Source organism: Bubalus bubalis, chromosome 17, assembly GCF_019923935.1.
Source record: "Bubalus bubalis isolate 160015118507 breed Murrah chromosome 17, NDDB_SH_1, whole genome shotgun sequence".
NCBI classification, from domain to species: domain Eukaryota; kingdom Metazoa; phylum Chordata; class Mammalia; order Artiodactyla; family Bovidae; genus Bubalus; species Bubalus bubalis.
The window spans coordinates 30,154,897-30,181,114 of NC_059173.1; the positions used below are offsets into that span (position 1 = coordinate 30,154,897).

At 37.9% G+C, this 26,218-nt stretch overlaps 1 protein-coding gene across 4 annotated transcripts in view; it reads right to left on the reverse strand.

Annotated features, from left to right (window-relative positions):
* Positions 1-26,218, reverse strand: part of PDGFC (platelet derived growth factor C) — a 259,717-nt gene that overhangs the window by 44,912 nt on the left and 188,587 nt on the right. For all 4 annotated transcript variants that reach the window (XM_025267962.3, XM_006078211.4, XM_006078210.4 and 1 more), the window contains one exon: positions 17,094-17,274. In XM_025267962.3, the coding sequence (XP_025123747.1) occupies positions 17,094-17,274 (181 nt within the window). The remainder of the gene's footprint in view (positions 1-17,093; positions 17,275-26,218) is intronic.

Sequence of the window (26,218 nt, forward strand, 5' to 3'; positions counted from 1 at the left end):
AGTCATTTAAAAAAACTATGTATTAATCAAACATCCTTTTAACTTTCATTTCCAAAAGTCTTTTTGCATAACACTGTTATTAATACCTTCTACAGTACCGTGTATTTTTATTCCAAAATTTCTTTTCGAGGTTGGTGGGCTGTGTCTGTGTCACTTTCTAGGTTGTGATATGCTTCTGTGTACAGTCATGTGAAATGCTACCTTTAGGGATAACCAGGTGAAGAGATCTTTCTCACAGATGGATGTCAGCTTACAATTATTTCAAAATAGAATGTTCAAATTCTTATTGAACAAAAGTTGATTAGGAGATAACACTATGGTTGAAATTCATGATCTATCACTTTTTTTTTTCTTTTTTTCTGTTTCTTTCCTCTGAATCTTAGGCAAGCTTCATTCTTTCTGGGTATACTCCCTCACAGGGAAAATGGGAATCTCTTCTCATAGTTATTATAAAGAATAAATGAGAGGACAAATATCAAGAACCCAATATAGTAGCAGATATTAAAGAAATGGTTCATACTACTATTATTTATGTCAGAAGGCTGGAGTGTTTTTAATCAGCTTAATACAAAGTTATAGTTAAAATACAAAATTCCATATATCTTCAGGTCAAATGACTAAACCCTTACTTAAGCCAAATTGCCACGGCCTCACAGTACATATAAAGAAGTGAAAACTAGATACACAAGGGCACTACAACACAGAATACAAAACTGTGCTTTCAAAGAGTTAATTTACTTAAATTGCTCAAATATGGAATAATGCTACAGCATTCTCACCAAATAAACTGTGGCAAAGCCAGGGGCAATACTGAAGGCTTTTTATGGAACAAGGAGTTCTATTGGAAGAGACAACATCACCTGCATGATGCCAGGATCTGGGAAGACCAATTGAAATACACAGCACAAATGCACAATTCTCAATCCGCACTGGTACTGCTACCATTACCATTCAGCGGAGTTCCGCAAGGTGAGTAAGCAACATATAAACATTGAATTCAGGGCAGTCAGTTCCCTGCAGAAGACCAAGGCTAAAAGGGAACCCCCAATGTTAACAAAACACTGCAACCTGGGTGGATTCGGGAGTTCCTTTTATTACTTTTACCAGTAATGGGCTTAGAATACCACAAAGCATCACTCATCATATTCGAAAAAAAAAAGAATATTTCTGTCAGAATGCTTGAGATGACTTCTAAAGACTCTCATCCAAAGGATGTGTCATCTCTTTCCACATCGCCTCACTCAAGCATTGGAAGTCAAGTCTGAGCACGCAGTGTCTTTCTGTCTCTGGAACGATTTGGTGTCTTTCATGTGACTCTTCCTAAAACAACTCATTATACTTAATGCTATTTTATTAACTTATACCCAGCAGGAAAATGCCTTTTTTTCCCCAAGCTCTATCAGAATGTTATTCTTCTGGAAAAATGCATTTCCTCTCTAGCGGTGCTATGAAATTTATAAGCACAATTTTAGACGTAGTATTAGAACATTTGCACAAGCTGACTTGGAGCTACCCATGTTTATTTCCTCTTCCTATCTTAGGTTTTATTTTAGAGCCTTGGGTAATTGCCACTTCAATGCCTTTCTTATTATTCTCTCAAAGGAAAAAAAATGTTTTTAAATGGAAACCTTAGCTTTCTTAAGCAAACCTGCTTTAGAAGTACTTAAGATAATTCATATGGTATTTTAAGGCAACAGATGACAGCCTTAATCCAGCTTCTGAATAACTACTTGCAGTGGAGAAACACAGGGCAAGGTACGAGACAGGTATTTCCATAATGGCTTTTACTCACAGTGAAACAAAAGCTGACTTACTTTTTTAAAAATTTATATTATTGGAGTATAGTTGATTTACAGTGTTGTGTTAGTTTCAGGTGTACAGCAAAGTGATTCAGCTTTGCACACAGGCACATTCTTTTCCAATATGGTTTAATGGTCGACTTATTTGTCTAGAGTGGAAATGACCTAGGCAGACACAGGACCTCTGTCCTGGGGCCAAGACACTGAGCCTTTGGTGAACTCCAGGTAGTCATCCTGCAAACAACTGTGAAATGGCATTCTCTGCATATATTAATCCTTAGATGAATGTTTTCTCTTCCATTCATTTGAAATCTTATCAAGTGTCTACTATTTTTCAGACATTGTGCACAAAATGCATAATTTCAGACTAAAAATGCTCTGGATCTTCTTTGGTATTCCAGTCGGCTACATCATGTTGATGCTTCATAGGAGACTGTCTATGAAGTTTAATTTGCCTCCTTATGCTTGTTTTCCAACTTTATTTTTCTGTTTCTTTGTACCAGTGCTAGCCTTCAGTTTCCTTAATGACAAAATCCTGAAAAAGTCTTTGGAGCTGAAAAGATTCTAGGTTACTTACAGGCAACTGTGTAATTTTTCAATAGCAATGGAAATTGATGGATAAATGAAATATGATCAGTGAGATAATGACTCCATGGACTTTTTATTTTTTGGTAATACTGTGTTTACTTTGAAAGTGATTATTAAAGAAACTTACATCTTGTTTGCACTTTAAAGGTAACTATGTGGAAAAAGTATAATAACACTCAATACTTATTACCTCTATAATTTTATAACATTGGTAAATTCTAATTTAGCTCACCAACTTCTCAAAGTGCCCAAGTAGCCATGACATCATTATCAGCAGAAATAACAGTTAGGTGTTTTAATAGCAAAATATTTGTTTCTCAATGACCTTCCTGATATATTTTCCCAAACCAGCCCAGAGGCAGCATGGCTTTCAGTTCAGTTCAGTTCAGTCACTCAGTCGTGTCCGACTCTTTGCGACCCCATGAATCGCAGCATGCCAGGCCTCCCGGTCCATCACCAACTCCTGGAGTTCACTCAAACTCACGTCCATTCAGTCCATGATGCCATCTAGCCATCTCATCCTCTGTCGTCCCCTTTTCCTCCTGCCGCCAATCCCTCCCAGCATCAGGGTCTTTTCCAATGAGTCAACTCTTTGCATGAAGTGGCCAAAGTACTGGAGTTTCAGCTTTAGCATCATTCCTTCCAAAGAAACCCCAGGGCTGATCTCCTTCAGAATGGACTGGTTGGATCTCCTTGCAGTCCAAGGACTCTCAAGAGTCTTTTCCAACACCACAGTTCAAAGCATCACTTCTTCGGCGCTCAGCTTTCTTCACAGTCCAACTCTCACATCCATACATGACCACAGGAAAAACCATAGCCTTGACTAGACGGACCTTTGTTGGCAAAGTAATGTCTCTGCTTTTGAATATGTTATCTAGGTTGGTCATAACTTTCCTTCCAAGGAGTAAGCGTCTTTTAATTTCATGGCTTCAGTCACCATCTGTAGTGATTTTGGAGCCCAGAAAAATAAAGTCTGACACTTTTTCCACTGTTTCCCCATCTATTTCCCATGAAGTGATGGGACCAGATGCCATGATCTCCGTTTTCTGAATGTTGAGCTTTAAGCCAACTTTTTCTCTCCTCTTTCACTTTCATCAAGAGGCTCTTTAGTTCCTCTTCACTTTCTGCCATAAGGGTGGTGTCATCTGCATATCTGAGGTTATTGATAGTTCTCCCAGCAATCTTGATTCCAGCTTGTGCTTCTTCCAGCCCAGCGTTTCTCATAATGTACTCTGCATATAAGTTAAATAAGCAGGGTGACAGTATACAGCCTTGACGTACTCCTTTTCCTATTTGGAACCAGTCTGTTGTTCCATGTCCAGTTCTAACTGTTGCTTCCTGACGTGCATATAGGTTTCTCAAGAGGCAGGTCAGGTGGTCTGGTATTCCCATCTCTTTCAGAATCTTCCACAGTTTATTGCAATCCACACAGTCAAAGGCTTTGGCATAGTCAATAAAGCAGAAATAGATGTTTTTCTGGAACTCTCTTGCTTTTTCCATGATCCAGCAGATGTTGGCAATTTGATCTCTGGTTCCTCTGCCGTTCCTAAAACCAGCTGAACATCTGCAGGTTCACAGTTCACGTTTTGCTGAAGCCTGGCTTGGAGAATTTTGAGCATTACTTTACTAGCGTGTGAGATGAGTGCAATTGTGCAGTAGTTTGAGCATTCTTTGGCATTGCTTTTCTTTGGGCTTGGAATGAAAACTGACCTTTTCCAGTCCTGTGGCCACTGCTGAGTTTTCCAAATTTGCTGGCATATTGAGTGCAGCACTTTCACAGCATCATCTTTCAGGATTTGAAATAGCTCAACTGGAATTCTATTACCTCCACTAGCTTTGTTCGTAGTGATGCTTTCTAAGGCCCACTTGACTTCACATTCCAGGATGTCTATTTAAATATCCTCACTTCACTGAGTCATAATCTAAAAATGATGGTTTAAATGAATTATGGGGGTTAAATGATATAAAAATGTCCATCAAGGGCTTCTCTGCTGGCTTAGTGGGAAAGAATACACCTGCCAATGCAGGAGACATGGGTTCAGTCCCTGATCTGGGATGATCCCACATACCATGGAACAACTGCACCACAAGTGTTGAGCCTGGGCTCTAGAGTCAGTGAGCAGAAATTACCAAGCCCACATGCCTCAACTACTGAAGCCCATGCCCCCCTATAGCCTGTGCTTCACAACAGGACAATCCACTGCAATGAGAAGCCCATGCATCGTACCCGCCACTTGCCACAATTAGTGAAAAGCCCATGCAGCCACAAAGACCCAGCACAGCCAACAAAAGGTATGTCAAAAACAAAAATGTGCCCATCAAGCATTCAATTAATATTCATTCTCTTCTGCCTTATTCAACTATTTCCAAGCTGACATTGTTAAGCAATCTCTTTCCAAAATATATTTAAAATATACTTGACTTTTCAAAAATTAACTTCTCCCTCCACAAGGAACTATACTAGATATTTTGTAAGAGCCTATAAGGGAAAAGAAAAAGAATTTTAAAAAGAACACACACATTACATACACACATGTATAACTGAATCACTTTGCTGTTCACCTGAAACTAACATGACATTGTACATCAACTATATGTCAATTAAAAAAATATCATAACACTAATCATACTGACCTTTTAGTTTTGTTCTAAGACTGTCAGAGGAAGAAAAAATATATAATACACAAAATCAGGTTCATGTGGTTTTAGAGTAATCTTAAATAAATGACAAATATGTTATTAAAGGAATAACATATGTTAGTTAAAGGAATAGGTAAAAATGTAAAAGCTCTAGTCTTAATGTTTGAAGCATTCAAATACATGAATAGCACTACTCAAATGAATGAATATTTGAGGAATGTTTTTAAGGATAGCATTTTCTCAAATGTGTCGATCATATACAAGTTGTTTGGTATGACTGACAGGTATAAAGAATGAATCATGGTTGGAATCCTAGTGCTTACTACTATGTGTGTATCAGTCCCTCAGTCATGTCAGACTCTGAGACCCCACAGACTGTAGCTCACCAGCCTCCTCTATCCAAGGGATTCACCAGGCAAGAGTACTGGAGTGGGTTGCCATTACTTCTAGACAGGATATTAATCCTGAAACATAGTTCAGGAAATGTTAACTAGCTCATCAAGTCCTCTCTGCCTCTGCAACTTTAAAAAACTAAACAAAATATTAGCATAATCATGCAAAGCAACCTCTACAGTGGCTTATTTATCTGGGCTGGGAGGGTAGCAGTCATTCTACATTTCTTTTACCTTAATATTTATATTCTATTGCTCTTGCTACAAGTTAAGAATGTTGCCTATAGCCGGAAATAGACAGGGTAGCCTGTTCTCAAGACTCTGACTTTTAAAGGTATAATGCTTTTCATCCATTTAGAGATAAAAAGTTGCAGATCAGAGAATAACATTCATCTTGTTGGAGGTTTATAAGAACACTGTGACCTGACCTAAGATGGACAGCTGCAAGCACAAAGGATTTTAAAACCAAGAAGTGTGCAACAACCAACCACGCCCCTAACTCAATTGGCCTTTAAAATGCTTTCCTGAAACCCTTTGAGGAGTTTGGGGTTTGTGGGACAACTAGTCACCCATCTCCTTTCTTGGCCCTGCAATATACCTTTCTCTGCTCCAAACTCTGAAGTTTTGGTTTGATTGGCATCACTGTGCAATGGGGCCACACACTTGAGGATGCTGGTATGGGTAGCAATTCCTTTCTCCAAGGGTTCTTCCTGACCCAGAGATCAAACCTGGGTCTCCTGCATTGCAGGCAGTTTCTTTACCATCTGAGCCACCAGGGAAAGCCTTGACTTAGTAACAGTTCCTAAAAACCAATTACAGAGCACCACACCCTGCATGCACTGTGTCTTCAATATTGTGCAGACTTTCTGAATGTTTTTTTAACTGGATAACTCAGTCTTTAGTAAGAAATTACTATAGGAATAAAAGAAAAAAATGAAACTATAGTGAGTGTAGCTCTGCAATTCTAAAGGTATTTTTAAATGCATAAACCTTTAAGGTAAAAAAAAAACCAAAAAACAAAAAAGGAAAGGAGCCTAATGAGATAACACTTGAAATCTATGGGCAGTTGGATGTGTAGTTGTTGCATTGGTGGACCTGCAGGAGGAAAGGCCCAGAAGCCACCTCACTGACACGAAAGAATCACCCAAAAGCTCTGGGGTCGGGTGGTGTCAGGTACTTAACGGCTGTGGTAATGACGGGAGGCTGCAAAGGGGGGGACGGGTTGGAGATCGTTGAACATCAGACACCCCAAAACTACTTCAGGGCTGGAAGAGGGATTTAACCCAGCTTGAATTTGTTCCCTGAGCATGATTAACACAAGGATTTATGGCTTGAGGAACCCAAGCAGAAAAGGGAGCAGCAGTGTTTTTCTGAATGTGCGGTGAGGAGGAGGTTGAATATAAACCTTTATACCTAATGCTGTGACTCAGCTCTGAGTCCAGAGAACTGGCAGCCAGGACTCCTTAGAGAAGAGACAAGGGGAATCTGGGGGTTTTCAAGGAACTGACCCTGCCAGCTCACAAGACAGTAAACACCTTTGTCAGCAAGCCCATCACATGCACAGAATGTCCAGTCAGCTTCAAAGTGGTCAACTCAGATTCTAGTCTGAGCCAAGAATTCAAGTTGGAGGGTTAAATCAAGGCATTCTCAGTTATGCAAGATCACAAAAACTTTCTCTATGATACTCCTTTTTTCTCAGTAAATTCATGGGGCTTTTGCTCCCTTCCCAAATAAGGAAGTAAAGTAAAAGAGAGGAAGACAAAAGATCCGGCAAACAAGGGATCTAATTCAAGACAACAGCAAAGGGAATGCTCAGGACAGTGGTGGAGGCAAAGCCCCAAGGATGATGGCTGGGCAGCAGGTAAAGGGCAGCCAGCCCACAGAGAAGCAGACCGACTGTTCCTGCAGGGATTTCTTCTGGAAGATGAATTTATTAGGAAACTTAATGCATCTGACCACACAGAAAGCAGATTCACATGATTTGAGGAATGATTTGGGGATGAATCAGTGATAAATATATAGAAAGATAAGCAAGTCCCCAACCGATATAACTCTAAGGAAAACAAAACAAAACAGAGGGCAAGAAAGGAGACGCTGTCACAGCATACTTCATGGCTTAGCTGTGAGAAATGATTGCGTGGCTGCCGTGATGTACACAATGCATCTGGATCTGAATATAGTTAGGATCCAACAGAGGGTAGGGGGGTGCGGGGGAGGGGACGGGAGGTGTCCACAGGTGTGGAAGCAGGAGGGTGAAAGAGTGTGCAGGCCTCACCTTTAGAACATGAAGTCAAGGACGCTCACAAACAGTTCTTAAAACCAAAGAAGCAAGAAGTAGCAACAAAAGCCGGTGACCTGAAGGTCAATTCTAAGAGCATCACTTAAAACCAGGATCTAATGCCTGATGATCTGAAGTGGAGCTGATCTAATAATAACAGAAATAAAGTGCGCAGTAAATGTAATGTGCTTGGGACTTCCCCGCTGGTGCAGTGGATAAGAATTGCCTGCCAATGCAGGGGACACAGGTTCAATTCCTGGTCTGGGACGATCCCACATGCCATGGAGGGACTAAGCCTGAGTGCTACAACTATGGAAGTACACATGCCTAGAGCCCGTGCTCTGCAACAAGAGAAACCACTGCAATGAGGAGCCTGCACACTGCAACTAGAGAAGAGCGACCACTCTCTGCAACTTGAGAAAGCCTGCAAGTAGCAAGGAAGACTCAGCACAGCCGAAAATAAATAAATAAATACAATATGATGTGCTTGAATCATCCTGAAACCATCCCCCACTCCACAGTCTGTGCAAAAAAACTGTTTTCCATGAAATTGGGCCCTGGTGCCAAAAAGGTTGGAAGCTGCTGACTTAAAAGAACCAGAAGTGCCTGCCTCCAAAGGACAATAGTTGGGTAGGGAAAAGGGGCATGGGAACTGCCAAGTGTGTAACTAGCCCAAGAAGAGCTGCTTTTTAAAGATAAGCAACTGTAACTCTGACAAAATTAAGATTGCATGTCAAAGTGTACAGGAAGAATGGAAGAATGTTTCTTGATGGTTGGGACAGTCTTGTTTAACTGACAGTGTCTCATCACCCTCATCACACCCGAGAACAAAATATGTAGTCTGGAACGGTGCCTTGGTGCTGGGCCTTCGTCATCTGCAAATTATCAGACAAGCTAGTGTTAACCCAGAAAAGATGGCAGGTGGTCATGCATCGTAGCTCCAGGCCTAACAGACACTGACAGTTGACAAACTTGATGGGTTTTAATCGGAAGCTCAGAAAAAGTTGGTACAATAAAAGCAAGTACTACAAGCTGAAATCATAAAAAAAAAATTCTCACTGGAATAATTTGAAAAAAAAATTGAAATATATCCATCTAATTCTAAGGGAAAATCTCACTCTTTTTTGAAATCCTGAAAAATAGAGAACACATGGGCATGTTAGCTATAAAATATGCAAGCAGAGTCTCCAGTCTACCCATAAAATATTCATGCTTGTTTGAATATAAAACAGTATTTCCCCAACATCTTGTAGTAAAACTCTCTGTATCCTGCTCAGTTTGTGGTTTAGAGCATATTCTTCCCCCTAATTCAGTGTGAGATCGTCTTGGATCAGAATCTCTAAGCACATTTGATAAAAATGCAGATAATTTTCTTTTTCTCCAGAAAAAGAGAATCATAAACTCTGATATCTGATAATATACATTTTTAATAAGTTCTTCAGAGATATTTATTATATAGTTGCTATCAAATTAATGCTAGATAATTCCCAGGTTTTTGTTTGTTTGCTGGTTTGTTTGGTTATCTTTAAGAGTTGTGATATCCTCTGCTCTCAACAGTGGCCTCTCTTCCTTCTCAAAATCTTTCCAGCTCCTTATAGGACATACTGACACACACAAATACTTGTACAGGTATATTTTGTACATGTATTGTACAAATATTGTACAGTATATATTTCTTCTCCAAAGCAAGAGAGGCTCTTAAGAGACACAGGGCAATACCATATACATCTATGAATTTTCTCATAACAAAATATCTCATCACATATTCTTCAATACATGCTAAAAGAAAAAAAATTATCAGGAACATGGATGGGGATATTGAAGAAAACATATCTATTTTGTCATTTTAAATGGTGACAAACTTACTTCTAGAGAGCAGTTCTCTCCATTGGATTTAGGTTGCTGTGTTGACCCTAAGCTTTTAAATCTTTGTGGCTTTTGATGTGAAAATATGAATCAAACTCCAAACTTTCAATTAGTCTAAATTCTAATTTATAACCCACTTGGGTATATTAACTTAAAATGATCTGCCTGCCTTTTACCGTTTCTGCAGTTTTAGCAACTGCCTTTTTCTTTCCAACTACAAATCATTCTATCTGTGAGATTGTTTCTTAGATAGCTCGGAATTAACTGGAACAAAAAACATCAGCAGAAATGGAAGACAGCCCATACTCTTCACGTGAAAGGGAGCTCTGTGTCCAAGGGTTGGAGGGTGGGTGGAAAAATATATTTAACAGCTCTTAGCCAAGTAAGAGTTTAGTCTCTGCAGCAATTGTATAATTTCTTTGATGCAAAAAAACACTGTCACCTCAAGACTCCCTGCATAAATATACAAGTAAGTTGTATATTTTAATAAAAATCAAATCATTCCAATGTGTTTCAGACTCTAGTGTAGACATATTATACTTAAAATACTTCTTGCATTCTTTGCTACAAAAAAAATTCTAAGAACACATTTTTCTCTTAATTCTCTCTTAAGGTAAATAAAATTTAATTTTAAAAGGTTTAAACCTAAATTTTTATTTGTTCACATCAGTTTAATATAATAACATAGGAATGCAATGCAGTTTGTTATGAAGATTTATGATTCTTAAAAATCTTGAATACATTTTGACATTTTCTCTCCTATGGGACTTGGGTTACGATACTGTTATTTATTTATTTTTTTCCTTCCCCTGAGAAAGTGAACCAATGAATCTGATGCCTTGTTTGAGAGTTAGCTGGAATTTTTCTTAAACTGAACAACATAAAAGCAAATCTGGCTTTCAGGTAAGCCTCTTCTTGACAAGATCATAATAGTGATAAACCTACCGGCATATCCAGAAGGGGTGGAAAACATCTCCTTCCTCCTTTCTTGCCCCCGAGGCCAATATTCACTGAGTGGCTCTGTACCCCTCATCCTGCATAATTAATAACTCCTTTGGTGATCAGTCATGCATTCCTCAATGGCCCCTCAGGCCTCAAGTATCCTCTGAGCCCGCCCGGTGGAAACCACACACCCTCTGCTCCCAACCCATCGCCCCTTCACTTCCCACACGTACTTCACAGGAAAGCTCATTGGGTCAGGAGAGCACACATTGGGTTGCAAGTGGTTGTCATACTTACACTCATTCTCTCACATACATTCATCTCTGGGTATAATTTTACTAGTAAGAATAAAACATGTGTGATATCCAACAGGTTCCAGTTATACATATTAAAAAAGAAAAAGTAACACAGGGAACTAGGTTCAATATACTGTGATAAACCATAATGGAAAAGATTACATAAGAAAAGAATATATCTATATCTATACAAATATGTATAACTGAATCACTCTGCTGTACAGAAGAAATTACCACAACACTGTAAATCTACTGTATTTCAATAAAAATGTAAAAAGATTAAACAATAACCTTTGGTAATTTAAGACAATTAAAATTAAAATCATACTAATAATGAAACAAATTTGGAAGCAACTTAAAGGAAGATGAGTTGCATGGGATTGCATTAAAGGAGGCTTCAATTCATTCATATTCCACCCTCCTCCTCCTTTCCTTTATTTTCAGACAATAAAGGAAAGAAGATCAAAATATATGGAGTCAAAGGGACTTCCCAGGTGGTCCAGTGGTTAAGAATCCATCTTGCAATGCAGGAGACGTGGGTTTGATAACTGGTCAAGGAACTAAGATCCCGTGTGCCATGGGGCGACTAAACCCAGGTGCCACAACTATTAAGCCTAAGCCTGTGAGCCACAACGAGAGTGTGTGTGCCACAACAAAAGATCCTGCAGGATGCAGTGAGGAACCCGTGTGCCACAACTAAGACCCAATGGCCAAATAAATAAATAAATAATTTGAAAAATTATATGGAGTCAAGTGGTATGGTAGCAGCTCTAATATCTATTTTTTTGATCTAAACTGATCCAGTCATTAAATTGAAAAGGAGAGCAAATAAACTGTTGAAAATACTGTTATCACTTCTGATTAGAATGCTTAGGTTAAAACTCTTTAAAACATAATATTCAGTAAAACCATTTTGAAAGAAAACAGCAGTAGTTTAATCACCCTTCAAAATACTAACCAGATTGGAGAAAAAGAGTCCTCAAAACTCAGAACCATTAAAAAAGTATGGATTACAAGTAATATTATCCTCAAGAAGAATAGCTCTCTATATAAATAAAACCATTAAAAATATTCAGCTCTGGATTTGTGCATTTTGTTTCAAAAAAAGGTATGGTTTTGTGATGTAACTGCCCAACAAATACATATTTTAAAAATAAATACTGTTTCTTGGTTAACAAAAAATATGATACATATTTTACACGAAGGCCAAGATTTTTTAAAAAATAAAACTTTTCACAAAGTTTTTGATATGAAAAAAGGTGTTATTTTTCAGCCTTTGTAGGTTTAACATTTTAAAATAATGGTGCTTATACTACAGTACACAAAGTAAAACATACATACTCTATTATAAATTCCTCCGAAATTAAACAAGAAATTTTCTTTTCTTTCTAAGAGATCTGAAATGTGCACTGGCTCTCAATGTGTGTGGCCTCCAAACAGAAACAAGCTTGCACTGTTTTATTTCAGTTTTGCTTCATTTCTTCCCAAACAATCTCTCACTGCTAATCTACCGGGCCTTTTTTCCCTCTCTTCTAGCATAAAGGAAACAAAAATCAAAGACATTATTAACTCCTTATGCACCATTGGAAAGCTGAATATATATCCTTTGCCCTGGTTTTCTTTTCCATTACTTATTAATGGAGCATGACTGGAGAATATACATTTCCACAAATAATTCTTGAAAACTGCATGAAAATTCTAAAATTTTTAATGTGTATAGTCAATCTGTTAGTACTTTTTAAGCTCTTAACAATTAGCCATACAATTCCAGGTATATATCTTATGCTAAGTTTTTCCCTAAACTAACACTTAGTCTATTATATCTACTTGAAAGAGCAAAATGGGAAGATGAATTTTATTTATGTCTTAGTCTAAGGTACCTGGGAATCAAGAAAAAGGTATTAGAAGTTTAATATTTCAAAGGAAAGAATATCTATATACAATATATGTAAAATATACTAAGGACTCCCCTGGTGGCTCAGATGGTAAAAAATCTGCCTACAAAGTGGGAGACTCAGACCAGCATCACTTTGTTCACACTAGTAAGGGATCCCTTGTTTCACTATATGCTCTCATTCACTAGTGGAGTGAAAAAGAGTGGGTGAATCATCTTACAAAGGTACGCACAATTGTTAATGGAAACACATGAGACAAAAACTGCTTCTGAGAATTTTAACTAATGCATTAAAACTCTCCTGCTAAGATGTATGGTGATCAGAGCCATGGAATTTTAAAGGCTGACTAGAATCAAATATTCATTCAAGCTCCCAAAAAAAGGACTGCAGAGTTCAGTCTTATTTGTAAATACAAAAGACATTAAAATAAACTTTCTTTATAATTATCCCAGAAAAGTGCTATTATACTCAACAGTTTTTCTATGTATGAAAAGATGCAAAATATTCATTCAGATAATTATTAAAAAGCAGGAAAGATGACTATGTACATCAATGCACATGACATCATAAGTAGGCACTAATTTAACTACTTGGGTGTCTAGTCTCCAACCAAAAAAGAAGATGCCAATTCCATTCTTTAAAGAGGGTAAGCATCATGGTCCTTGGCAATAGAACATAATACACCAGGCCAAGGAGAATATGTGGTGTCATTACTCGCTTGTTCAGTTTTCTGGTTTATGAGTCATTACTACTGTGCAATATACAGTAAATGAGGCAGCTCCATGGGGTTCAGATACCCTCCAGGAGCAATGCAGGATGAGGTACCACTGAGCAGCTGCACAGCGACAAACCTCAAGGCATGAAGTTCAGAGCCCACTCGGGACCTGTGCTGAATATCGTCTTCAGTACAAAACCGAGAAGCCATCAGGCCAGTGGCCCCTTGGCTCTACCTTGCACTGATGAGTTTGCAGTCGGTGGGACTATGGCCTCTGGGGAGCTGGGGGAGCTAATTATGAAGTTCATCTCTGGCTAAAAAAGGAAGAAAAAAAAAAGTATGAGTGATGATCCAGGGGTTCAGAGGAGCACTTGCCCCTGAGCAAATGCCACAGAACTTTAAAGCCTATGCTCCAAAAGGCAATCTTTCCCCCTGAGGCTTTCCTTCACTGATACACAGATAAGATTGATGGATGCTGTCCTGTTGGCAGGGATGCAAGGGGGCAGAGGGACAGGCAGGGAGGGGTGCCGTGAGCGATGCATGGTGATAATTCAAAACACTCCGTGAGGCTGCAAAGCAAAATTACTTGTCAAATTTTCACCTAGCAACTTCAGGCAGTTATTGAGAGCAGAATGGGTGTGGCTGCATGGGAAGAAAGATGGGTGCATGCAATTAGGACAAAGGACAAATGAAGGAATGGCAGATAAACTGTCAGAGTAAACTTAACCCTGAAAGAAAGCTCGTGACGCAGTACAATTCATGTACCAATGATCACTCCAGAGAGCAATCTGGCAAGATTGAAATCACCACATCACATAAGGCAATGCAGGAACCACTGTCCTGTTCTCTCATTTCTCTGTCCCTAGCTTGCTGGCTTTCTAAGCAGAAAGCAAACTAGAATAAGGGCTCCTGTGCTGTTTTTCCTAGGCAGCCATCACTGGGCAACTTAGATACAAAGAAAGACAGGGCTCAACAGAGCCCAGGAGTTTGTCAACCCCCAGCCCCCAAAGTCCATATTTACAATTCATCCAGCTATTTCAATAATGATCTAAAAATGCACTGAGTTTAATTTTGATGATGCGATCAGTGATTGACACCCTTTCCACCTAGAATCTTGCAGATGAAGTTCCTGGTGTTAGTCACAGTGAATCTCTGGTAACGAGTCAAATTCAGGGGGAAAGACCCTTTCTGGTCCAGAGGATGGGTGGTACTTACAGCAGATCTTCTATATGTCTTTATCTCATCTCCAGGGTCAGGTATCTGACATACACTTACATATAGAAACACAAGTGTCAGTGAACCTGCTGTTACAAGTTAAGCTCAGGTGACTGTGTTGCATGGTCAACTCAATGCTCAACCACTTACTGAAAAACTGTAACGGGGCTGGGACTAAACGAGGCCTTGTACATTTCCTGTTTTTGTCTTTATATATTTAATTTCCTCCACATAACTGCATGGGCTACACAACCAGAAAACTCACGAGACCACAGAATCAGAAAAAGACAACCCTTGGTGTTGGCATACATATGTTTTCACTTTCATGTCTTATTCTGCGGGATGATAATAGGTTGCTATCAACATAATATGAAGATGCTAGCTAATTTAAAATACAAATAACTTCTCAGTTTCAAGTTTATTTTTGTTACAGGTTTGGGGTAAATCAAATCTATATGATTCAAGATCTATCATAGTGTTTTATAGCAAAATTTGATTGTTCATATTTAAATATATAAGAACATTAGCTGTGCTAAAACCCAAACTGAAAATATGGACTGCATAACTTTGTGAAAGTGTAGCCATGGCTTCCAAGGCTATTTTAGACTTAAAACAAATATTAACTCACAAATTCTGTGAAGCAGAGTACTGTGAAAGGATGATAAATTCCTAGTGGCTTCATTCAAGCTAATAATCACAGTATCAATGCGTTTTTAAATTAGTTCATCTTTGTCTACCATTAACACTTTTCTAGATGAAATTATTAAATTTTATTAAAGCTAATGTATATTTAAGATAAAGGTATCTTAAATAATCTATATAAGGAGATTGATCAAAAGTCACCATATAAAATTCATAACATATATTTTAGAAATATCTCCCTTATCTTAAATTGCACACAATAAACAATACTGTTACTAAATAAATAAAATTTTCATTTTCCAGCTTTAATTTAAATTTTGTTATTTCTTTTCAGATGTATCTCAAATAACACTTAATTTCACAATTTAATCAGTGGCTTAAATAGTATTTCCAGAACTGAGTGTGTGTAATCAAAAAGGGAAACTTCTGTTTAATGTTATAATACAAATATATTAAGCAAAATATTGATTCCATATTTTCTAAATTACCTCATGAATTGCTAGTGTGCTAGGTATATTCTTTTATAAACAGTTAGGATATACATATTAACTAATGCATGTAATTCACACCATACTGTGCTCCCAGTGTGCAATGATTTGCTAAATCTGTCAAAACCATTAATGGTATCAATTTTATACTGTTTTAAGTGGTGATAGTGATCATATTTGAGTAGTATACTAAGGGACATCACATTTGTACTTCTGAATTGCTATTATAAGTAGAATGGGATAAAAATAGCCAAAATGATTTCAATACTTTTGTTATAGTGCAATAAATAGATACAAATGTTTACAATAATACATAAAATAAAGGGTACAAGAAATTGTGACACAAATGAAAAGAGAGTAACAATTATAATCAGAGAAAATAGATTTCTTAAATTCCTGTAAGAATTTTGAAACTTTCTTTTTGGGGCACCAAGGACATAAATATTATTTAAGCAGGATAAACATTAAGATAAGTAGGAAAATTCAGATTACTGCTTTTAAAAATATATTTTACTAAAACATTGATTTGAAAAGAATATTTAACATGTTTTGTTGTTGTTCAGTTGCTAAGTTGTGTGTGACTCTTTTGTGTGCCCATGGGCTGTAGCCCACCAGGCTCCTCTGTGTATGGGGATTTCCCAGGCAAGAACACTGGAGTGGGTTCCCATTTCCCTCTTCAGGAGATCTTTCGAACCCAGGGATTGAAACCGCATCTCCTGGATTGGCAGGCGGGTTCTTTACTATTGAGCCACTAGGGAGTTTGCTACTGCTGCTTCTGCTAAGTCGCTTCAGTCGTGTCTGACTCTATGCGACCCCATAGACGGCAGCCCACCAGGCTCTGCCGTCCCTGGGATTCTCCAGGCAAGAACACTGGAGTGGGTTGCCATTTCCTTCTCCAATAGGGAGTTTCAGTTCAGTTCAGTTCAGTTCAGTCACTCAGTCGTGTCCGACTCTTTGCGACCCCATGAATTGCAGCATGCCAGGCCATTTTCCAAAAAAAAAAGATGAAAAATGTCATGGACGTATTTGTAAGGGACCCACTTAAAAAAATCAACTTTTGGTGGGTATGGAAAGGAATAGAAAGAACAATGTCATGTTAATGGGGGAGAAAAAATAAAACCACATAAAACCACTAACTCTTAAGGCAATACAGACACTAAAGATTTAAAGTGACAACACACAAGTTATTTGTGATAACTATAGAGACACTTATGAGAAAACATCAAGCCAGAGACAGTTTTTGGTTCTTGGTTTTCCTTAATCTCATGTTTAAGAGGGGAAAAAGAAATAACCAAGTCTGAAATGCATACATAGGGGCATCTCTAAGTGGTACTTACTGGCATGACAATGTTGTAGTGGATGCAGAACCCGGGCTCCGAGGGAAAATACTCATCAGATACAAATCTGATCCTGATTTGATTTCCTTTAGAAATCTGCTTTCCTGGCACACTGCCAGACCCACACCAGCGCCCTAAAATGGTTCCATCACTTGGTTCTTCAACCTCTACAAAATCATACCTGCAAGAGACCAGGAGAAAAGAGACATAAAACCATGATCTGTTATTTTAAGAATTCAAGGGAGTGAGTTCATCTCAAATTTAACTGTGTAAATAGAATAAAATATGCCAAAGATGAGACACAACTGAAACAGCATTCTCAATTAAAGAAATATGAGTCTTCTATTCTAAGCCCTCCAGTCTTGTTGGTAAGGAACTCCAAATTCACTAAACAGCCACGTCAAACTTAGACATTTTGTATGTAGCAACCATATCTGACTATTTATGAATTATTCAGTTTAATTTCCATTTGGATATGGCAGTTTTGCTCTACTCTTAATTTCCATGATTATTGTCCAACACTTTCCGGCAGTAACTCCTTCACCTGGTCAGATTCCTTGCTCCCTATCCTCATCTGTGTCCAAGCTTTTCTAGAGCCTCTTCATTATATACATATTCTCCAAATCCCACTCCGTACTACACTGCCTCTGTGAGGCCTTTATGTGTCCTCACCTCACAGATGTCTTTCTCTTTCTGTCAAACACATATTTTCAACATTTAACTACATATATGCACGTGATACATCTAGTTGGCTAGGCTGTAAAACTCTTGAAGAAAGGATTCAATTCTCTTGTGGTTCTAGTTTACACTGCATTACACATGGCATCTTAAACCTAAGCAGTGAATGGCTAATACTTTTCTAACCACTGTTACCTTGGGTTTGAAGGTTTCGTTCAGTGGTACTCATGGAGGGCAGAGTTGCCTTATAGAATGTTCCAGAAATGTGTAGAGGCATTTTAGGTTGTCTCAGTGATGGTGGATGAGGAGGGCAAGGTCCCTGGACACCCAACACAGGACAGTCCAGAAAAACGGGTATTCACTCCACACCCTCCAGGCCTTTCAAACAGTTCACTGGACATTCACATAAGCAACATTCTTGCTATTGTCCATCTGAGTCTGCAACATAATACTGTCTCACATATAAATGCAAATATGTTTCAAAGGTTTAGTTTAAACCCACTTTTCTAGACCTTCAACTATCAAATAAGTTGAACGAAGTGTCTATGTTTTGGAACAAGAATTACTATTCTAGAGAATCAAACCACTAACAGGAGCATGACTTATACTCTGCGTCATGATGAAAACAATTAGACATATCCATTTAGTCTATTACCATAGCTATCGTATACACAATGAGTCTGTTACTTAAAAGATACAAACATCTGACTACTTCATTTTCATGCAATTAGGCATGTGTATCTATGTACTTAAATGCATTATTTTAATATAAATTACTGCTGTTATGTCAACTTTACATAGCATGTAGGCCTTTATATCTATTTTTAAACAACTGCATATATAAATAGAGGATCACTGTTATGAACTGCATTTCAGAATTCTTAGGACATTGCCAAATTTTTCTTAAGGGAGGTCTGGCGTGGATGAAAACTATTGGTAGATTTTTTTTAGAAAGTCTAAAACCAGTATATACCAGACAACGAAAATTAATATATTTTGCACAGTATATAATTTACAGAAGAAAAAAATGTTGAAAAAGGACAAAGTGCATAACAAACCAATTATAAATCCTATTCTAAATAATTAGCCAGAACTCTCTAATGGAAACTATACCTGTTCCAACCTAATTTTTCTTGTCCTTAAATTAGGATAGTGCAACCTGACTCACAGGGATGTTTTGAGAAAAGGGAAATGGAACAGTTCCTGAGCAGTGCTGAAAGCGTTGTGCTATACAGCTGCCAGTTAACAGTTTGCCGCACATCCCTACCAGCACATATTGCCCCTACTCCATACCTATAACCCTGAGAGTTTGAAAGCATAAATGAGAAGAACTCAAATACCAAAGGAAGAGAGTACTTCTGCTCTATCACATGACAAGTCCGGGATATAAATTACAAATGCATAAGCCTCCTCAGGACAACCATCCCAGGAGCCTGCTCTAAGTGTGTGGTGGGAACAATAAGTGGAGCACAGGGGAGGAAGACGGGGGTAAAACAGACTGGGTGGTTATTTCAGACATATCTGGTACAAAAGTTGATAACCAGCATTTTAAATCAAAGAGTTATGTTTATATCAAGATCGTTTCCATGTGGAACAAAGCTGCTATTCACAGAGTATGTTTGCTCTGTGCTTGGGAGGGAAACTAGCTGATAGACGTCACCATCAGGACTAGTTTGCAGAGAGCTGGTTTCAGGCTGGTCAATCATTCTGTGAGTATTTGTGAAGCATGGACTTGGTACAAAGTGCTTGGCTAGATTCTCAGGGTGCAAATATGAAACCACAGCTCCTGTGGGCTCAGGGTCCATTAAACCCTGGCGGGTGCTCTAATGAGAGTGCGTAGGAAACACTGTGGAATGCTGGCAGGGTGAGGGAAACCCTACACGGTGAGATTAGGGTCGGCTTACAAGGGAGCATCTGGGCTGCTGGGGGGAAGAGGTGGGGGAAGGCATTCTAGCAAGAAGCACAATCCTGAGGATGTAACAGAAGAACCCCAGGGCCTGGCTGGTTGTCTGTGAGCAGAGGATAGAGCTCAAGCTGGGAGGACAGGTGCAGGTGAGGCCACCTTGGGATTCCAGGGTCGAATGTGAGAATGTTATTTTTTAGACCAGTGTTGAAAGCAGGGAAGCACAGTTTAAAGAGGTTCTATGTTGCTTTAAAATATTTAGGTCAACATTTAATTAATTAATCTTTTAGGCACTACCTGTATTTTTTCATTTTTAATTCAAATATAGTTAATTTATAACTTAATAGTTTCAAGTGTACTTGAAAAGTGATTCAGTTCTATATATATATATATATATATATATATATATATTCAGATTCTTTTCCATTATATATTATTACAATATAGTGAGTAGAGTTCCTTGTGCTCTAACGTCAGTCCTTGTGGTTTATGGGTTTTATGCACAGTCGTGTGTATGTTCATCCTAACCTCCTGACTTATCTCCCATCACCCCTTCCTGCCCCTTCCCACCCCTACTCTTTTCCCTTTGGTAACCATAATTCTGTTCTCTATGTCTGTGAGTCTATTTCCATTTTGGAAATAAGCTCATTTATATCTTTTTTTGTTTTTTTAAAAGATTCCACATATACATGAAATCCTAAAATAGTTGGCTTTTCCTGCCTGTAAATCACAATTTGGAAAAAGTTGAATTTCACAGAAAAAACTGAATTTCAGGCTTTCTTAAAACAAACTTGAACATCTGGTCATACTAAGTATTCTTTGCCCTGGTGTGGCTCCTTGTGGGCTCAGGTCTGCAGAACTGGCATCCACTCCAGGAGAGGAGAGGCCTTTCTCTCACTCACAGCCTCACCCAGCACCTGTGTGTCAGGCACATAGATTGTTCACTACCTGAGGTCAGGATGGCCTTTACTCCTTCATGGAAATGGAGGCTAGGCCAGGGAACATGCTCTTTCCAGTTTTTAAAAACCCCTGTTTAGTTTCTTTAAAAAACCCTGTCTAGTCTCTATGGTGGTTTTTTTTTTTTAGTACCCAGATCTTCACTGATTTCCATCACTTGCCCACACGGGCACCTGAGTTTGCAGCCTACAGGGCAGCTATTGGAAGTTTCAGTGAGGGAGCAATATAGACACAGGATCCCAGTACATCTGAGGATGCCAGGAAACCACAGCATCTCAAGGGTGGGGCAGGAAGGAAGAACTTTTAACAAAAAAGAGCCTGAAAAGGAGCCTTCAGGGAAGCAGCAGGAAAACCACTGTGACAAATGACACAGAACCAAGAGAAAAGGGAGGGACAGGGTCCATCCAAGCAGAAGTGGGCAAATCATCTACGCCAAAGAGGACCAAAGAGGGTGAAAACTAAGAAGCTCTCCCGGGACCTGGCAATTATGAAGTCATTTTCAGTCAGCTGGTTGGGTGAATGAACGCATAAGATCAAAACACTACTTCAGATCTTTTTTTAAGAAAATTATTTAGCTTTTATCAGCATATAGTTGGCTTACAATGCTGTGTAAATTGCAGGTGTACAGGACAATGGTTCAGTTATACATATAGATCTATTGTTTTTCAGATTCTTTTCCATGATAGGTTATTACAAGATGGTGAGTAAAGTTTCCTATGTTATACAGTAGGTCCTTGATGATTAACTATATATAGTAGTATGTTAATCAAACCTTCTGAATTATCCCTCTTCCAGCCATTTTTAAAATAACTGTCTTTCTAAGGCAACTTCCCTGATGGCTCAGATGGTAAAGAATCTGCCTGCAACATTTGGAAGATCCCCTAGAGAAGGGGATGGCTACCCACTCCAGTATTCTTATCTGGAGAATTCCAAGGACAGAGGAGCCTGGCAGGTTACAGTCCATGGGGCTGCAGAGAGTCAGATGCCACTGAGCAACTAACACTTTCTAAAAGAAACATCTCAAGAGATAAGAATAGCATTTATAAGGAACTTAAAATTAACAACTCACATAACTATTTTGCTGTACATAATTTCCTTTTGATTTCTGTTAAAAAAGAAACACCACTGGACTTCCCCAATGGCTGAGTGGTTAGGACTCTGTGTTTCCACTGCAGGGATAGGGGTCGGATTCCTGCTCAGAGAATGCCATGTGGCACAGCCAAAAAAAAAAAAAAACCACGACATTATATGTGTTAATCTGTTAAGTAAGCCTTTTAAAAGTATGTAAAAAGAGTTTTTAACCACACTAGGAAATATTTAGATTATAAATGTTAAGCATGTATTAAGGAACAAATAAGTCTTAAACTTTATCTTACCTAACTTGTACAAAAACTACTGTCCTGCAAATAAGAGAAGACTGACAAGTACATTATTACTTGTTTCATGAAGACTTTTTACTGAATTAGATGTCATTCAAAAAAACACATAGCCCTAATCTTTATAACAATTTCTGGATTTGCAGTGAGATAGCTGGCAATTCATTCTCACAAGCTCATACAAGTCTGAGGCATACATTTATCACTGTGTTTTAAAGCTCTACATAGTTTTGCATTCCATGAAGTTAAATGAGATGAACATCTAAAAAATGCTATGTTCTTTGCCTTAAAAATAGTAGAACTTAAAAGTTTTGCTACAAATTGTTTCATGGTAGATTAGGCATTTTAGGTTTTTTTTTCAAAAGTGGAATCTATGACAACATAACTATAAATTTCATCCAAATATTCTACCACTAATTGTACGAGACAAAACAGTAAATTCTCTTGCTAAAAACAGCATTTTAAAAATTTAAATTATAGTCAAATCATCTAAAACAGAGCCAGTGAAAATCTACCTGGGATGCATCCCCATGTCTCATGGTTTTTTCAAAACAGAAAAACAAAACAAACAAAAAAAAATATTGCCACTTGATTCCGTATTTTTCTCCAAGTTGTTTATGAGTATGGTTGTATTTTGGCCACCTCATGTGAAGAGTTGACTCATTGGAAAAGACTCTGATGCTGGGAGGGATTGGGGGCAAGAGGAGAAGGGGACGACAGAGGATGAGATAGCTGGATGGCATCACTGACTCGATGGACGTGAGTCTCAGTGAACTCCGGGAGTTGGTGATTAGACAGGGAGGCCTGGCGTGCTGTGATTCATGGGGTCGCAAAGAGTCGGACACGACTGAGCGACTGATCTGATCTGATCTGATGGTTGGAAAAGGACTAATGCAGTCAATCCAATTGTCTTCCACAATAATTTGAAATAATTCTTTTTTCTTATAGAATGCCATGTTTGGAATATGGCTTCATTGCATAAGCTGGTTGGCTGATAACAATGCAGCACAGTTCAAAACATTAAGAAGAAAAGGAAAAGAGAAAACAATGATAAAGATTATCTGTGGACCTCAGCCAAATGAACAGAAGAAAAGAAAAACGAACAACGTTTGACCCATAAATGTAAAATTACAAAGCAGAATCATCTCAGGTTCAGAAATCTACACATGCCCAGGTGACTTTTCTGGAGACATGGTAATCCCTATAATACACTCTCAGGTATTAATTTCCAATGTGCACTATTGCTCACATCAGTATTTAAGGGATTTACTAAACCTACATTAAGGGCCAATCGAACATCACTTTCTCAAGGAAACATGATACAGAGCACATAGCGCTAAGTGGTTTATAATGATCACTCCCTTTCTCTATCATACCCCTGGGGACCCAGGGAGGATTTATGTCCTTTTATGTTTAACAAACAAGTCTGGTATTGTAGACAAAATTTTCTTTCTCATGTGGGAATTTAAAAACTGCGAAGATAGGAGGGTTGCTGAGGAGTAAACCAAAGAAATAAATTCACTTGTAAACACAACTGTTTGACACCCACCTTCCTTCCACAAAAATAAACCAACCTTTACAAGACAGGCTATTTCTAGTTCATATTAACTAAAACCCTGTCAATTAAATCTGCCCTGAGAATGATCAGACCTGAAGGTGGCATGAAACTCTGCCAACAAGTAAACATGCATCTTAACAAGGCCTTGCTCTGCATGTGTCAACGGGAGCCTGGGCTTGTTGAGAAAGGCAATAAAATTAATAAGACGACAATTACCCAACAGTGCTCACTGGCTTACACTTCAGCTTAACAGAAGACAACCCAGACCCAGAGTAAAAGCTTTAAATCCCCATTTGGACACATCCATGCTTTACTTTATAATGAAAATATGTTTTAATAATTATACATCATACACATATACATTGGTCTCTATATATTAACTCATTTAATCTTCACAAAAATCATAAAAGGTTGATACTGTCATTGTGGCCATTTTATAGATTATAAAATATGGAAAAGCTAAGTACCTGGGCAAAGCCACAGAGCAACTAAGTGTAGAACAAAGGCTTCAGTTTCGATAGTTGAGCTTCAGATCCCATGCTCTCAAGAGGCAAGTCATACAGCCTATTATATTTAAAATATGTCTACTTAACTATACTTGCTCTATTTTGAGAGCTAATGGTGTAGAATTCACGTGCCTTTGTTCAGATTGGCCACATGATTTCGTTCAGTGGCTGGAGAAACATCAGTTCAGTTCAGTCGCTCAGTCTTGTCCGACTCTGAGACCCCATGAATCACAGCACACCAGGCCTCCCTGTCCATCACCAACTCCCGGAGTTGGTGATGGGGAAACATCAAGGATTATTCAAATTGAATTGATCAGTCAACTTGAGAATTTGGGCATACCTAGCTATGGATATTTATGTTAACTGACTCAGGGATGTTTATTTCTAAGCACTCAAAATTCTTTAAGGAGAATTTTAAACCTACACAGTGTGTCAAACAAAGGAGAACATTTCAGAGAGAGGACAACATAAAATGGAGTAATTCTCAGGAAAATGCAAGAGTTCTATATGTAAAAATGGGGATGTTGTACATGTACATGGTGGACTGCACACAGTAGGAAGTGAATAATTTTAAATTATTACTATGTAAAAATACTGCAAATATATAAGCCATAAATTCAGTCCATAAAGAGAGAAAAATTAAAAAAAAAAAGAGTATAAGATGAAAACAGGTAAAGACAAAACTATAAAAGATATATTCAAATATAAAATTAGGATTCAGAAATAAAATCAGAATAAAAGAGCTGGTTCTCAGAAAGGGGCAGGGAGGGAGAGAGAGAGATAAGAAAATGGAAAGATACAGAAGGGTCAACAATTTACATACACAGGAATGATAAAATCACAGATAAAAATGGATTTCACATCTGCAAATATGCTTTAGGTAACACTATACCAGTTAAATCTGAAAGGCTAAATGACATGGATGCCTTACTAGGAAAACAAATTATAAAGCTTGACTAAAAAAACTAGAAAAAGTGAACAGACTAATAACACCAGAAGAAAGTGAAAAGACTGTCAAATGTTTATCAATAAAAAAGATGCAATTGCATGAAGTTTATAGAAGAGTTCTATTTGATTTTAAAGGAATGATAATTTCAATTTTATACAAGAAATTGTAAAAAAAATTTTTTAAGGTAGATATTCACTCAATTAATTTAAAAAAAGCTAGCCTAAATTTTATGAATAGAGTTAACAATACTGTATCATATACTTGGAAGTTGCTAAGAGTGGATCTTAAATGTTCTCACCACAGAAAAGAAGTAGAGTGATCTGACAGTAAGGGGCTGTTAACCAACCCATAGTGGTAACCATATTGCAACATACAAGTATATCAAATGAACATGCTGTAGGTCTTAAACATACACAGTATTACATATTAATTACATCTCAATTAAACTGGAAAAAATAAACATTTATAATAAATGGGAAAAAGTATTATGTCCAAGTTTTTTGAAATGCCAATATAAAACATGAAAAATGAAGATCAATTTCATTCATAAATTGAGGGAAATGCAAAAATTCTAAATAAAATTTAATCAAATATCATTGAACAGTGGATTAAAAGATATAATACTTCTTAACAGAGTATGAATTTAGTTCATAAACTTGAGGATTAATATAAGAATAACTTTTAGAATATTCAAAGGAGAAAAACTATATGCTCATATTAATAAATGTTGAAAAACATAATAAATCAAATAGATAAAAACAGAGTCAACTGTGAAGTGCAGGAAATATTTAAATCATGGTAAAACTGGATAACATAAATTAACTGCAAATAGTACATTAAATAAAACCAAATTCATTCTCATTAAAGTTAGAACAAAGGCAGGACTGGCCAGTCTATTGCTTTTCAGTATTTTGGAGGAAAGATCTAGCTACTTTAATGACAGGAAAGCAAATAAACATAACAGAAACAGAGGAAAAAATTATCCTTGGTGCTCAGTCGCTCAATTGTGTCTTACTCCTTGAGACCTTTAGGACTGTAATCCATTAGGCTTCTCTGTCTGTGGGTTTCTCCAGGCAAGACTACTGGAGTAGATTGCCATATTCTCTTCCAGGGAATCTTCCCGACCCAGGGGTTGAAACCACATCTCCTGCACTGCAGGTGGATTATTGACCGCTGAGCCACTGGAGAAGCCCCCAAG